General features: G+C 39.3%; 1 protein-coding gene across 1 annotated transcript in view; it reads left to right on the top strand.

Annotated features, from left to right (window-relative positions):
* The window catches only part of LOC122248173 (uncharacterized), a 55087-nt gene that overhangs the window by 40008 nt on the left and 79 nt on the right, over positions 1-15000 (top strand). Inside the window, exons 2-5 of the mRNA XM_043008029.2 lie at positions 4121-4984; positions 5271-5465; positions 11690-11824; positions 13593-15000. The exon at positions 13593-15000 is cut by the window's right edge and continues 79 nt beyond it. Coding sequence (XP_042863963.1) covers positions 4280-4984; positions 5271-5465; positions 11690-11824; positions 13593-13970 — 1413 coding nt within the window. The 5' untranslated portion in view covers positions 4121-4279 and the 3' untranslated portion in view covers positions 13971-15000. The remainder of the gene's footprint in view (positions 1-4120; positions 4985-5270; positions 5466-11689; positions 11825-13592) is intronic.

Genomic DNA, 15000 nt, shown 5'->3' with positions numbered 1-15000 from the left:
TTTTCTTTTCTTACCCTGAAATCGTTCCTGATTCATTATCCTTATAGCTTCAAGAATGTCAGATCCGGGACGATTCGAAACAGGATCCAACTCTCTTACAGTCACGTGTTTTTTTTGTTTTTTTTTTTTCTCTCGATCTCTTCCGTACACTTTACGCGCCATTTTCCTCTGTCTGGAGATCGCATGGCAACAGTGTAGGTTTTCCGGTTGTGGCAATATACCGGATGTATCGTTATTATGTATGTATCCGGAAGCATGGGTTGCGATATATGCGATAGATACAGTAATGTCGGTTTTACGGTATTAGATATGTAGCGTTGCAACAGTTTTATTTTAGAGAAGGCATTATTGCAGGTTATCCGGAAGCGTACATGCAAAATAATTAGTTTTCATTGAAATCTCAATTGAATATTGATTTAACTTATTTTTTTTTCTAGATTATCGATCGCTGTGTGATTTCCCAGTCGCTTTCATTATCATATTGATTATATAAATAGATGTTACTCTGTTTGTTCTTTGGTTTTGCGAGCGCTTAGCGGATCCAGCGGTCAGCGCTAGACAGAAAGCGTTAATATCCATAATGGACTGATTGAAAAACATGGCTTGCAATCACTGCTAAAAAATCAATGGGGATTTTTGCGGTTTATTTTCTCTCTCTCTCTCTCTCTCTCTCTCTCTCTCTCTCTCTCTCTCTCTCTCTCTCTCTCTCTCTCTCTCTCTCTCTCTCTCTCTCTCTCTCTCTCTCTCGCTCTCTCTCTCTTCCATTCCCTCCCTCCCTCCCTCCCTCCCTCCCTCCTTCCCTGTGTGTATGTGTGTGTGTGTGTGTGTGTGTGTGTGTGTGTGTGTGTGTGTGTGTGTGTGTGTGTGTGTGTGTGTGTGTGTGTGTGTGTGTGTGTGTGTGTGTGTGCGTGTGCGTGTGCGTGTGCGTGTGCGTGCGTGTGTGTGCGTGTGCGTGTGCGTGTGCGTGTGTGTATGTGTATGTGTGTGCGTGCGTGTGTACGTGCGCATTGATCCATGCTGTGATTATCTAGTAGCTTCATTACTTGCATCGCTTTACCGTGATGCTTTTGCTTGCAGTCTGAATGTTCCGTTCTGCTGATGCATTGCTTATTCGTGGGTTGAAGTGCCGGTGTGGCTAAAGTGACTCTGAACACTCGAATGATTGTAAACATGGGGATGCTGTTCATTTACTGACACATACATCTCTCTCTCTCTCTCTCTCTCTCTCTCTCTCTCTCTCTCTCTCTCTCTCTCTCTCTCTCTCTCTCTCTCTCTCTCTCTCTCTCTCTCTCTCTCTCTCTCTCTCTCTCTCCTCTTCCCCCTCCCCCCTCCCTCTGCCTCCCCCTCCCCCTCCACCTCCTCCTCCTCCTCCTCCTCCTCCTTCTCCTCTTCCCCCTCCCCCCTCCCCCTCCTACTCGCTCATTTTTCAATTTTGGTTCGCTAGAAGTGTACTAAATTCTAAAGTGTATACTTTTTCTGCAATAATATGGGAATTTGTGCACAGTAAAGGGAATACATGTATAGTCTCATAAGGAAACGGGAAAAATAGTGAAGTGAAATACTCGAGGAAGCTAAGGCTAGTATATAGTAATGATCTTATCTAAAACGGATATTATGTGAATGGACGTTTTATTACATTTTCTCCAAGCAATACAGTATTAAGAGATAGTTAATCGACAGTAAAATGAGACCCCGATTTCAGCACATTGATCCGAATAAACGTACTGTATTAAACTGTCTTTAATTAATACAAATATCCATTGAAAAATAAAATAATAAAAATAGATAAAGAACAAGAACGAGGAACCGGAATTTCGTAAATATATTTGAACATACGAAATAACTCACTGACTTTTATTTCATCCGGTTATAAACTCTTTGGAAAATAATGCCGGTTATACATTTGGGAGTGACTGAAGGCCCAAATGCGGAGGCTACGGGAATTAGGGATCGGTGTTGACTTTATGATGTTGAAGGTAAGGTTCTGAGGGGGAGGGAGGCGGAGGGAGAGTGGGAGTGGGAGGGGGAGAGGGATGGGGAGGGGGAGTGGGAGAGGGAGGGGGAGGGGGATAGTGAGGGGGGGCATGGGCAGGGGCAGGAGAAGAGGGAGATGTTTATGGTAAAGTTCTGAGGGGGAGGGAGAAGGAGAGGGAGAGGGAGAGGGAGGGGGAGGGGGAGGGGGAGGGGGGGGGGAAGGGAGGGGAGGAGTGAGAAGGGGGGGAGAGGGGAGGAGGGGAAGAGGGGGGAGGGAGGGATGGAGAGGGGGAGGGGAAGAAGGGAGAGGGAGAGGGATCGAAGGGAAGGTCTGGAGGGGAGGAGGGGGAGGGGGAGAGAATGGAGAAGGGGATAGGAGAGGGGAGGGGGAGGGGGAGAGGGAGGGGGAGGGGGAGGGGGAGAGGGATATGTTGAAGGTTAGGTTCTGAGGGGAAGGGGGAGGGAGAGGAATGGGGAAAGGGAGAGGGATAGAGGGGGAAGGGGAGGAAGAGGGAGAGGTAGAGGGGGAAGGGCAGGGGGGAGAGCGGGAGGGAGAGGGAGAGAGGGAGGAAGACGGAGAGAATTAGACGGACGGACGAACAGACGGTTGGAGAGTAGAGGAGAGAGATGGGAGAGGGAGAGGGAGAGTGATGGGAGAGGGAGAGAGAGAGGGGGAAGAGGAGAAGAGAGAGAGAGAGAGAGAGAGAGAGAGGGAGAGGGAGAGAGAGAGAGACAGGGAGGAAGAGGGGGAAGAAGAGGGAAAGAATTGAGAGAGAGAGAGAGAGAGAGAGAGAGAGAGAGAGAGAGAGAGAGAGAGAGAGAGAGAGAGAAATACAGACAGTCGAACGGACGGTCGGTCGGTCGGTCGAGGGAGAGGGAGAGGGAGAGGGAAAGGATGAGGGAGGGAGAGAGGGGGGAAGAGTCGGTCGGATGGTCAGTCGGTCGGATGGTCAGTCGGTCGGTCTATTTGCGATGTGAAATGTATATCCATATTGATATTTAATTAAAGACCTCAAAATGCATTCTTTATTTGGGTATGATAACGTTCAGGAAATAGATAATTGAAGATGAAATATGAGCCAAGGAATTTAAGAAGGAGGTGGGAGTTCTATCGCTTCGGCAGATCAGTGGTTCCTAAACTTTTCTCGGTGTGATGCAGTCATATTGTCCCGTATGCACGACTCCTTTCTTTGACTTCTCCTTCTCTTCCTCTTCCTCCTTCTCACTCCTTCTCCTTTTCACGCCTCCTTCTCCTTCCTCCTCTTTCTTTTTCTCTCCTTCTCCTTCTGCTCTTCCTCTTCCTTCTTCTCTCCTTCTCCTCTTCCTTCTCCTCCTCCTCTTTCTTTTTCTCTCCTTCTCCTTCTGTTCTTCCTCTTCCTTCTTCTCTCCTTCTCCTCTTCCTTCTCCTCCTCCTCTTCCTCCACTTCTTCCTCTTCCTTCTTCCCTCCGTCTCCTCCTCCTTCTTCCTCCTCCTCTTCCTTCTTCTTCTTCTTCTTCTTCCTCTTCCTCTTCCTCTTCCTCTTCCTCTTCTTTCTCTTCCTCCTCCTCTTCCTCCTCCTCCTCCTCCTCCTCCTCCTCCTCCTCCTCCTCCTCCTCCTCCTCCTCCTCCACCTCCTTCCCCTCCACCTTTACATCTTCACTTACTCCATGAATTACAGCTACTTGGAACAAAATATCCATGACAAACATAAAACTCACCATAAGAATGAAATTAATTAAGAATTAAAAAACAAACTTGTAAGGTAACTTTGAACTTCGAGAGCTAGAATAGGGCAAATGAACAGAAAATAAACTGAAATGATATAACTGATTTGGTACTGTGCTGTTGTTGGGGTTAATTCACATGAAACAGAAACCAAAAATAAATCTTTGCAACTTTGTAATACTTTGCACGGGGTTCATGCACGGTTAATTTTAGAATCTTATTGTGCACTTATCCAATGGCCATCACAGACCAGGGTAGACCATTTTTCATTAGTAGGATGTACATGTTAAGGAACTGTTTATATTAAAGTTAAGATTAAGGTTCTGCAGAATCTAAAAAATCCAAATAGGTGATTTTTTTCCAGTTGACACCAGGAAAAAATAACGTTATTTTTATATATCAATATTGCAAAACAACTGACATTCTCTCTTTGTTTTTCAGATCCGTGATGTGCTCTGTAGATGAGGCCAGACTGGCATGGGTGTGAGAGTGTCATGGTGGGTCGTGGTGGTGGTGGTGGAGGTGGGAGCATAGCACTGCCCACCTCAAAGGCTGCTGCTCTGCCCCCCCTCCTGCCTGCCCACCCCCCCACCTGCTGCCATGGTGCAGGCCAATGAGGAAGTGATGTCCCGCCCCTCTGAGTGTGACTCACGGCCCTCCACTAGTGGCTCTGGTCCGTATGTCCACAATAAGGTGGCGGTCAGCAATAGGTGGCCCGGGGGGGCACGGCCCAAGATCTTCAATCATAGGTCCTTCAGCTCAGGATCACGACCCTCAGTGTTGTCACGGGCGTCAGGATCTCTGCGGTCAGTGTCGCGCCCGGGATCTCGGACTGGATCGGGTCTTGGCTCGCGGGGGTCGTTACTCTCAGGCTCGGTGGGGACAGCAGAGGAGGTGGGCTCAGGAGTGTCCAGACTACGGAGGGAGTTGCCTTCCATATCCGACATCTGCGGGTACGACGAGGTGCAGGAATTGCTGCGAGATATTGAGCAGCTCGAGTGCCGGAGATGGACGTCTGACTGGGATTCCTTTACCATCCAGTCATCACATCCAGATTTAGACATCCCTCATGACCTCGACCTTCTCTCACATGACTTTGAAACAATTTCACGGTGTGACTCCCGCCTCTCATGGGACTCGCACGCTGGCCGACAGCCCGAGGATGAAGATGAGGATCCAGACCCCAGCCCTGGGGAAAACTCGCCTGAGCCTCCAAGAAACCGTCGTCCAACTCCCACTGTTACGATAGCATGGGATGACTCTCACCTCAAGACCTCAGTTGGCATTTTTAGACTATTATTAGTAGTAAGTCATCCCGAATCTCTTGGTGTGATGAAATGCTTCATGATAAGAGTTTCACAGAGTGCTTTCCAAAGGTTCATCTCAGAAAGTGATCATTTTTCATACTGGGGAAGGTCATGTATTCCAGATATAGAGAGAGAGCGAGAGAGAAAGAAAGAAAGAGAAAGAGAGAGAAAGAGAGAGAGAGAAAGAAAGAAAGAAAGAGCAGTAAAGAGTGAGAAAGGAGAGAGAAAAAAAAATAAAAAAATAAAAAAATCCAGAACCTAATGAAATTTAATTGTGTTTACAGGTTGTCTCAGTAATAACAATGACGTGTGCGTGTACAGTGGGCACAGCTCGCCTGAGTATTTTTGTGTTGCCGGGTGCATGGCGGCTGCGCGTTGTGGTGTTCACTGCCGTTTTCACCATCCTCACCACCACCATTCTCCTGCTGCTACACCTCTCATCCCTCGTGCACTCACTCACACTACGTTGGGACAAGTTGGTCAGTATGCCCTTGTATTGTGCAAGAAATTTACAGTGTTGTGTTCTCTGAGAATGCCCCTCGAGGTGTTTAAATTACAGTTGGAAATAAAGATGTTTTTTTTTTTTTTTAATTATGATTGAATATGGTTATGTATTATGATTTTATTCCTGATGTTGTTATGTCAATGATTATTTAGACTAGTGGTATATTTCTGATGTATATGTAACAATGCCAAAATTGTAGTAACATTTGAAAATGATCTTAAATGGAAATTATTAGTGATAAACTTGTGTTGCTACAAGTTCATCAACAAGTTCATTTTATAGCTACTAGTATACTTCTGTAAACTAACTTTTCTATCCAAGAAGTAGGCTAGAAATAGAAATAAAACACAATAAGAATACGGACCCTGAAGTTGATAGTAATTTGAATGAAAATCAGATAAGTTGTGATTCCCGTTTTAGGATTGTTAAACCATTATAACCAACATTATTTTTCAGCTCTTTCTAGTGTAAATGTTCGTTCTTGTCATTTCTTTTTATCCATAAGTTGATAAACAAGGAAATCACGACAGTTGAATGGTTTAGGTATGTGGTAAACCTTTGAAGCTTCGAAGCACAATCATTTCAGTCTTATGTGAAGACTCCTACACCAATTTTTTTATCTATAAGGCTCTTGCTCTTTTCTGACCTCTCCATCAGAAGGGATTTCTTGGTCACTCGTGCTGCCATGTGTGTGTACTTATGAATAAAATAGCCCAGGTTTCATTGTCATTTGAGTCAAAATCTATTTGTTCTTTTAGCTATTCATCACTACGTTGTATTGTTACATGAAGAAGGAAGATCCAAGTTTGGTAAATTATGGCATTTAAAAGTAATGGAGTTGTATTCTCTAGAAGGGAAGTTCGATAGCTTTCAGTAAGTTGGAGATCTCAATACCTTTCTGGATATATGTATTAATCTTTCGTAATTCATGAGAGTTGTAATAGGTATGGAAAAGCTCATTATCTGTGGGGGTTTGATGATCGTGCCTAAACGTTTGTGTGTTTTATTTTTTTTTAACTATTCTTTCTCTTTGTAATTCATTCAACTTCTTAGAAATATCTAATTAGATTTCGAAAAAAGTGAAGTGCTCGACATGTAGATATTGTATTGATGTAAATACAAATTGAATTAGATGAAGGATGTATCTATTATCATGCAGTATGTATTTAGTATGAAGTAAATATGTTTATTAAAACAGCACTGTTCATATACACTTTACAGTATTTTTAATCTTTCACACTTCACTGTGACAAGGATTTTACTATTTTGTATGTGTTTTCATTTGTATTACTGAATTTGATTTTGATAAATCATTACTGATCAGCATAAGTATTGACATTAGAATAGAAATCTTGTTTGGTACTCTTTCCACATGTAAGATTTTATTACTGACTGAAAAGATGGATTAGTGTATTTGATACATCTTTATCTGTATTACCAGCAAAATTATCATCATTATCAATAGAGAAAATAAAATTGGCTAAAGTGGTGCTTAGATGAATATTGTATTTATGATGTAATGTACATTATTATAACTGAGTACCATTTGGTTGTATTTCATTCAGGCAACCACTTATCATTCTTACACATATATTCTTTGGCTGTTCTGATTATTGGAATTATATGTACTTAGATGCATTACTGATATATTTTATGAGCAAAGGTATTCACTAATTGGCAATCAAAATTACGAGCTTCACTTTTCCCTTCTGTCTCTCAGTACAAACTTGTTTTTTTGTTTTTCCAACTTTTGTCATATATAATTTCCTAATATTTTTTTCTTGTACAATTCCACGTTGACCTCCCACTTGTTTAGTATAGTAGGAAAATCTTATCCTAAGAATGCTCACTTTTCATAAAAAGCTGATAAAAGCCGTAGATGTGAATGGAATTCTTTGTGACAAATGGAGATAAATGTATAAATGAGACAATAACATCACAATGCAAGAAATGGGATTAGATGTGTTTAGATTAAATCTTGATCAGAATTACATAAACGTTGTTTGTATAGACATTATTACATCATACATGCACACATGTAAATCTGGGGAAACTTTAATTAAAACACATCAGCTACACTCTTGTATAATTGAAGCTATTAAGTCTCATTTGTATCCTTATCTTCAGGGATTGAAATACACTTTGTAGAACAGTACATAAATCACCAGAGGCCATGGCTGTCACTCACTGTGAAAGCTATTAGTGTACTGTTGATATTGATAAAAGCACAAACTAGATGTTTTACACAAAATGTTGTAATCAGGTTCACAAATTGATGCACTCAGAAATATGTTAATGTGTGTGCATATACTCATGTATACCTGAGGATGCACATGCACACGCACACGCACACGCACACGCACACGCACACGCACACGCACACGCACACGCACACGCACACGCACACGCACACGCACACGCACACGCACACGCACACGCACACGCACACACACACACACACACACACACACACACACACACACACACACACACACACACACACATATCCACATCCTCAAATTTAAGCACACATTTAGATAGTAATATTTGTGTATAGATATTACGCTATATCTACCAGTGTAAAGCTTGTGTCTCATCTTCCCACTGATATTAAGATTACTTCTTATGAAATATCAAGAGTCAGCTAACTTGATTTAAGCTTTATTAATTAATAAAAGATATATGTAATGACTCCCATGATGCAAAAGAGTTGCCAAATGTAGCAATAGAACATCATGATGCAAAGGCTTTCATAGTTAATCATGCAATATCATAGACTAAATGTTAAACAAATGATACAATCACAACAGCGGCAAAAGTGGAGTGACGGCAGTTCTTTTCCTTGGTTTGATTGTGTCCGGCTGGAGATTGTTGGGTTTGGCCTTCACCATATAATCAATTTGATAGATTATGTTAAAGCTAGAGACCCGAGGAACAGTAACTTGATAATTAGCTTGATTATTAAATTGGATTCTTTAGAGACCCGAGGAATAGCCCTTGATAATTAGGTTGATTATTAAATTGGGTTCTTTAGAGACCCGAGGAACAGACCTTGATAATTAGCTTGATTATTAAATTGGATTCTTTAGAGACCCGAGGAATAGACCTTGATAATTAGGTTGATTATTAAATTGGGTTCTTTAGAGACCCGAGGAATAGACCTTGATAATTAGCTTGATTATTAAATTGGGTTCTTTAGAGACCCGAGGAACAGACCTTGATAATTAGGTTGATTATTAAATTGGGTTCTTTAGAGACCCGAGGAACAGACCTTGATAATTAGGTTGATTATTAAATTGGATTCTTTAGAGACCCGAGGAATAGACCTTGATAATTAGGTTGATTATTAAATTGGGTTCTTTAGAGACCCGAGGAACAGACCTTGATAATTAGGTTGATTATTAAATTGGGTTCTTTAGAGACCTGAGGAACAGAACTTGATAATTAGGTTGATTATTGAATTGAGTTCTTTAGAGACCTGAGGAACAGAACTTGATAATTAGGTTGATTATTAAATTGGGTTCTTTAGAGACCTGAGGAACAGAACTTGATAATTAGGTTGATTATTAAATTGGGTTCTTTAGAGACCCGAGGAACAGACCTTGATAATTAGGTTGATTATTAAATTGGGTTCTTTAGAGACCCGAGGAACAGACCTTGATAATTAGGTTGATTATTAAATTGGGTTCTTTAGAAACCCGAGGAACAGACCTTGGTAATTAGGTTGATTATTAAATTGGGTTCTTTAGAGCCCCGAGGAACAGAACTTGATAATTAGGTTGATTATGAAATTTGATTCTTTAGAGACCCAAGGAACAGACCTTGATAATTAGGTTGATTATTAAATTGGATTCTTCAGCGTGATTATGTTTTATGTTAATTTTATGTATGATTTGTAGGGGTACCTTAATTTGTGTTATTCATTGCTTGCTTATATGTTGCCGTTCAGATTGCCAGAAGGGAGGGATATAATTTTTCATCTTTCTTAATATGATAGTGAAGTCAGTGTTTTGTCTTTCCGTAACATAAATTTCAATGATACTAAATTGCGTACTGAATTAACTCCAAAAGGATGGCAAAATTCAGAGGTTCATGTGCACACAGGATGAGAGAGACATGTTGTATTTTTTATTTGTCTACTTTAACACACAATTACTCTAGCTCAAATCATTCTTATCTGACAATTTGTAATTTGGATGATTTAAAGGCATTTTTTAGATAACTTTTGCTCTGTTTCGTCATGTGGGCACACAAACTTAAGAATGATGATTGCCATATTTCATCTAGGGTGAAGTTTGTTTCCTTTTTATCAAAAATATCCTTCAGACTAATAATGAAAAGGAATAGCAAGAAAGGAAGCATGAATTTTGTGAAGATGATTGATATATGGTATAGTTGTATTGTTAGTAAATCATGTGATTGTTAGAAATATAATTTGTGTATTGTTATCTCTCTCTCTAGTATAACAACATGTATTGTAGTATGAGGTATAGCAAATATATTAGTTACATTATTACATACACAATATTTTGAGTTTGCTGACTCTTGAATATTACACTACAACCTTTTAACTTCATTGATAATAGGCATTGAAAGTGGTATAATAAAAGACACTTCTAGCACTGATATTGTGATTACATATAAATGCATGTTAGACACATAGATATGCATATATGTTTAAATTTCTGTATATTAGAGGATTATTAATTTCCTTTTTTATTTATCACCCAGTGCAAAATCAATGTTATTATTACATTTTTTACAGTAAATGAGCACATTGGTAGGAAAACTTCATAACTAAAAATGACATTCTGTATCTAATAGTTTGCGTATCTAGTTTGGGAGAATATAGTAAAGGAATACTACTTGTTGCAGAGCAGGAATAGCAGGAGTACAGTTTATTTGTTTTTTGTCGTATCATGTTAGGTACTTCTTTATCTAGCTGTAAATTCTTCTTGTTTGATGGATCTAATATCATGTTGACTTTATTGTTTATTTGTTTTGTGAAGGTACTGTAAATTATTGATAGTATACCGGATAGACTGTGATGAACTATTTAGGAATATTGTAAGTAGGTAAATGAAATTGGGAGAGGGACCCTAGAGTTGTGCAACTGATCAGAAGAAAAAGAATAATATAATTTTATTGATATCCTTGCATTATTGTAACTAGTCTCTTTGACACATATTTTATTGCTGGATGTTCCAGTTCATTCCGATGCTGATGTGTCTTTAAAGGGCTATTTTCTTCATGTAAGTTCACACACTGAGGCTGCATGCACTGTGACTGTTCCTATCTGATGCTTGAGATGGGGCTTAATCTTAGATAAAAAAAAAAAATGTTTCTTAAAAGGTGCAAAGCTTTTTATCCTTCTGTTGTCAACTAGAAAGATATATATATATACTGTGAAGCAGATATGACATGTGGGACTTAGACTGATATTTTCAGTGCTAAAGATAAGTTGAAGTGTTAAAAATGTATTTGAGAATAACATATGGGTGAATTAAGATTACAATGAAGACCCAACTTACTGCCTCACTGAGTATTATGAATAGGCCCACTACACCGCTGCTCAAGACCAAGAAACATCTAGATGAAGGATGTTTAGGGCACAGATAGAGCTTTTTTAGATTTTTAATTGATTTTTTTTTACAAGTAGATTAAGAAGGATATAAGAATATATTGAGCACAAGCAAGCAAATGTCAAACTCTTTTCAGTCACACTTTTTTTTTTCTAATCTCTTTACTTATTTTTGAACACCTGTTGCTTCTATTTCTCATTTTTTCACACTTTTGAATAACATGAAATACCTTTAGGTAATTGATTCTTCCAATACATGTCAGCAAACTGACAGGTACAAACTCACTTGATAGTGAAAATCTGTATGTCTTATTTTTATTAATCTATGATGCTGAATGTAGGTATAGCAGAAGGTAAGAATTAATAAGAAAAATTATTCAAAAACATCTGGTGATAACTAGAATATGTAACAAGGGGCAATAAATCAAGAAACAAAGTATATTTTAATGATAGTTGCCTACATGATAGATATGAGTGTAATAGAACACCACAGTAATTTCACTCTCATAGGAAATCCCACATATCCATTATTACATTGTGTATATAAAAATATTTATTCTCTTATTTCTAATACTCTCTCATAGGATATAGTTTTTCACTTTCTTAATCTATTTCAGGTTACAGTCATTTATGTGTTTGTATGTGTGTGTTACTTGGTATCGGCTTCATTGCTGCTGCATTTGCTGCATCTGTACCATACCACATATCCATGGATCCCAGCATGGACCAAGCAGCAACTCCTAACAACATCGGTAAGTACGGAGGGTGTTCAGGGGAGATAGGTTTTGAAAGCATTCTCTGGCGGAATAAAAATGTTTCTTGTTTTTTTTTTCTTCTTCTGATTTCTTTGTTGAGATAAATCTGTGGTTATGGATTTAGTTTCTGTATTATGGAGGGAATGATGAGTGAAAGAATGGATTAACCTTTTACATCCAGAAAAGCCATATATGGTCACTAAAGCTGGGAACAAAAGAGTTTTTGCCTCTCATGGTATTTTTTTATGACTTGGGGAATTTCTTTAAATCTGCTTTCATGAAATGCATTTCCCTACATGTTGCTATAAGTTTTTGTGTCAAAATAGGTTTCCCAATGAATTAGATAGATATGGAAGGAAATTTAGAAATACAGCATTTCAAAAGGCTAGATATTAAAAGGCTAACCAAAAAGAGTAAGGAGTTGTAAAAAGGAGGATGCAGTTATAATTCATTTCTTTAGCCATTCATTCCTTTTCATAACAAAAATGATTATATGAAAATGTAAATGCTTTGATATTTTTGATGAGCTTATGATTTACTTTTTGATTTACAAAATTGACTTTAAGAATCAATCCAAAAAGTTCATGAGGACCAGTGATAACAAAAGTGATGAAAGAATACATAAACAGATCAGAATAAGTTGATGTATTCATACGAGATGTCAATAGAATAAATTAAAAAGTCAAGAGAACATCAATAGAATCTTTGCATGTTGAAAACGGTGAAGAAAGCGGAGATTGAAAGAAAACTGTGTTGAAAATTATTAACAGTTGACTAAAAATTCTCCCCTTGACATTTAAGAAGTTTTATACGAAGGAACATTTTTATTCTGTCTTTTTCAATTATGTCTTTGAATGAATAATAAAAAGATAAAGTCTAGAACATCCTTTGGATCTTATATCAGTTTTGTGAAAGGAGATTGAGAATAGAATTTTAAAAAGATGTCTTAGAATGGAAAGATAATTCATTAAGAGAAGAGTATTCTATTTCTGTAAAGTCAGACAAACAACCTTAGTATTCTTAACCTTTAAAGGATGAAATATGGCAAGTGTTCTCAGTTATGTGTTCATGTTGGAGAAAACGCGGCAAAAGTTTTCCAAGAAACTTATTTGTATTTTGAATATCCAGATTAGAACTATTAGAAATAATTATGTATTGAAGTTGACCAAAAATAGTGCATTTTCCCCATCCTGTGTGCACATGAAGCTCTGAACTTTGCCGTCCATTATAAGTTAAGGAACGATATTCTCTTTTAGTATATTTGTGATGTAGTTATAAAATGTAATATTTCAGTAGTTTAAGAGTGTCTGATTTTTCAGCCTTTTAGTAACCTTCTTCTACTTTCATATATAAATATAATAATTTTTAAAACATATACATTCATAGAATATTATTTATAGAAGTAGGATAACAGTCTATGCTACCTTTTTCATATATTTCAGTAGAAGTAACATTAGCATGAGCAAGATCAAAAATTAAAAATAAATAGTAAAATCTTTTTAAATTTTCATAGATCAATAAAATTTAAGAATAAAAAAAATTACATATCCACGTAATGTATTTTGTCAGACTGGATTCCTATGAGTTGTAATCACCCTGTCAAGCTCAGTGGTAAGTCTAGCATTGATGAAAGTTGCTTCCTAATCTTCTCTTTTTTTTCTCTTTTTTTTGACATTCCCAGTACTCCATTTTGTCTAACTAAACACAATTAGTTGAGATTTTTGTGTAGATACTGAGTAACGGTGTGTGCGTGGTGTTGTTGCAGCTTTGTGGCTGTGCATGCGGGGTGGTGTCCCTGGTACTGGCGGTAATCTCAGGGTGTGGGTGGCCTCGCTACGGCCGCGTGCTCAGTGAGGGCTCAACTACAGACACCACGTCCTCCCACCACCTTCATACTCTCCACCACATTAATCCCCATGCACTAGCGGGGCCAGCAGCTGGTGTGCTACCCTCCAGAGGGCTGCGGCAGGGGTCCGGGACCTCCTTGGGCCCGGGCAGTTATCAAGGGCCCCATGCCACTACAGCCTTCACCCCGGACAGCCTAAACGACCCGCAGCCGGGACCCTCCAAAGCTCTGCCACACAACCACACTCCTGCACGCCCTCAAGCCCTGCATGGTCTTACTCAACAGCACGGGGTTTAGTGTCCACAAGCCATGCTGGAATCAGGGCCCACTTCCCTTCTCTTTTATAGGGGCACTCATGGGGCACTGCTCCAAGGATGAGCTTATAAGACTATTAGTGTGTATGGCGCAGTGTGGGAGCCAATGTGAGGCGGTGTGGTGGAGGACAAAGGGCCAGACTATGACTGTGAGGCCACCGCCACCATATGCTCGTACTGTATGCACGTTCACCTTGTGATACCCAGCTACCCATGCTCCTTGCGGGAGAACTTTGCTTGTTGTTTTTCCAAGTTTTTAGATGAACTTTGAGACTGGAGATGTTATTGCCCTTTTAGATGAATCTTGATACCAGAGACTTTAAACCTGTGTATATAGTTAGACAACTAGTTTTCTAGGATACTGGTTTTTATTATTCCTATGCCATATTGCTTAATTTTTTACTAGTTGACTCAATTTCTTCCATTCAGATATTAGAGCAATGAGTGGTGCCATCTTGTGACTGGGACTGCGCAGTGTTTGCTGTGCTGGCCAGCCAAGAAGCAAGACATATCCCTAGCCCTGAGCATCTGACTCGCACTTTCACCGCAGCCCACCTTCCACTCACTCATACACAGATACTCTTACCCAGTCCTTACCACAGTGTCATTTCAACAATTGGTGTCATTTTGTTATCGAGTCATTACTATATGTCACCTTTTAAAACTTTCTTAGGAGTATGGGTGTAAACACTTTTACAAAATACTTTACAGAAAGCCAACCAGCATACAGAATAAATGTGCATAAATTTTCTTTCTTCACAAGTAATAGCCCAGCTGGTATGGATGGGTTAGGGTGTTGTAAAGGTTGTGGCTTAAGGGTGAACTAGTGGTCAGTTGGCCCCCTGGACACAGTGTTGCTGTTCTCGGCAGCACTGCCTTGGCTGGTAACAGCACAGCGCTACCTCTGCAAAGAGTTGTGGACATTCACCATGCATTACAATCTGGTTAATAAAATACAGGTCATTAATGTATGATGATGTGATTAATTTATATGATTTTGGCAATGACTGTAT

This window comes from Penaeus japonicus, unplaced genomic scaffold (genome assembly GCF_977035675.1).
Source record: "Penaeus japonicus unplaced genomic scaffold, GWHDUDI00000001_assembly GWHDUDI00000002, whole genome shotgun sequence".
In the NCBI taxonomy this organism is placed as follows: Eukaryota; Metazoa; Arthropoda; class Malacostraca; order Decapoda; family Penaeidae; genus Penaeus; species Penaeus japonicus.
Note: the sequence above shows the minus strand (reverse complement) of the source record. Positions and strands in the feature narration are given on the sequence as shown.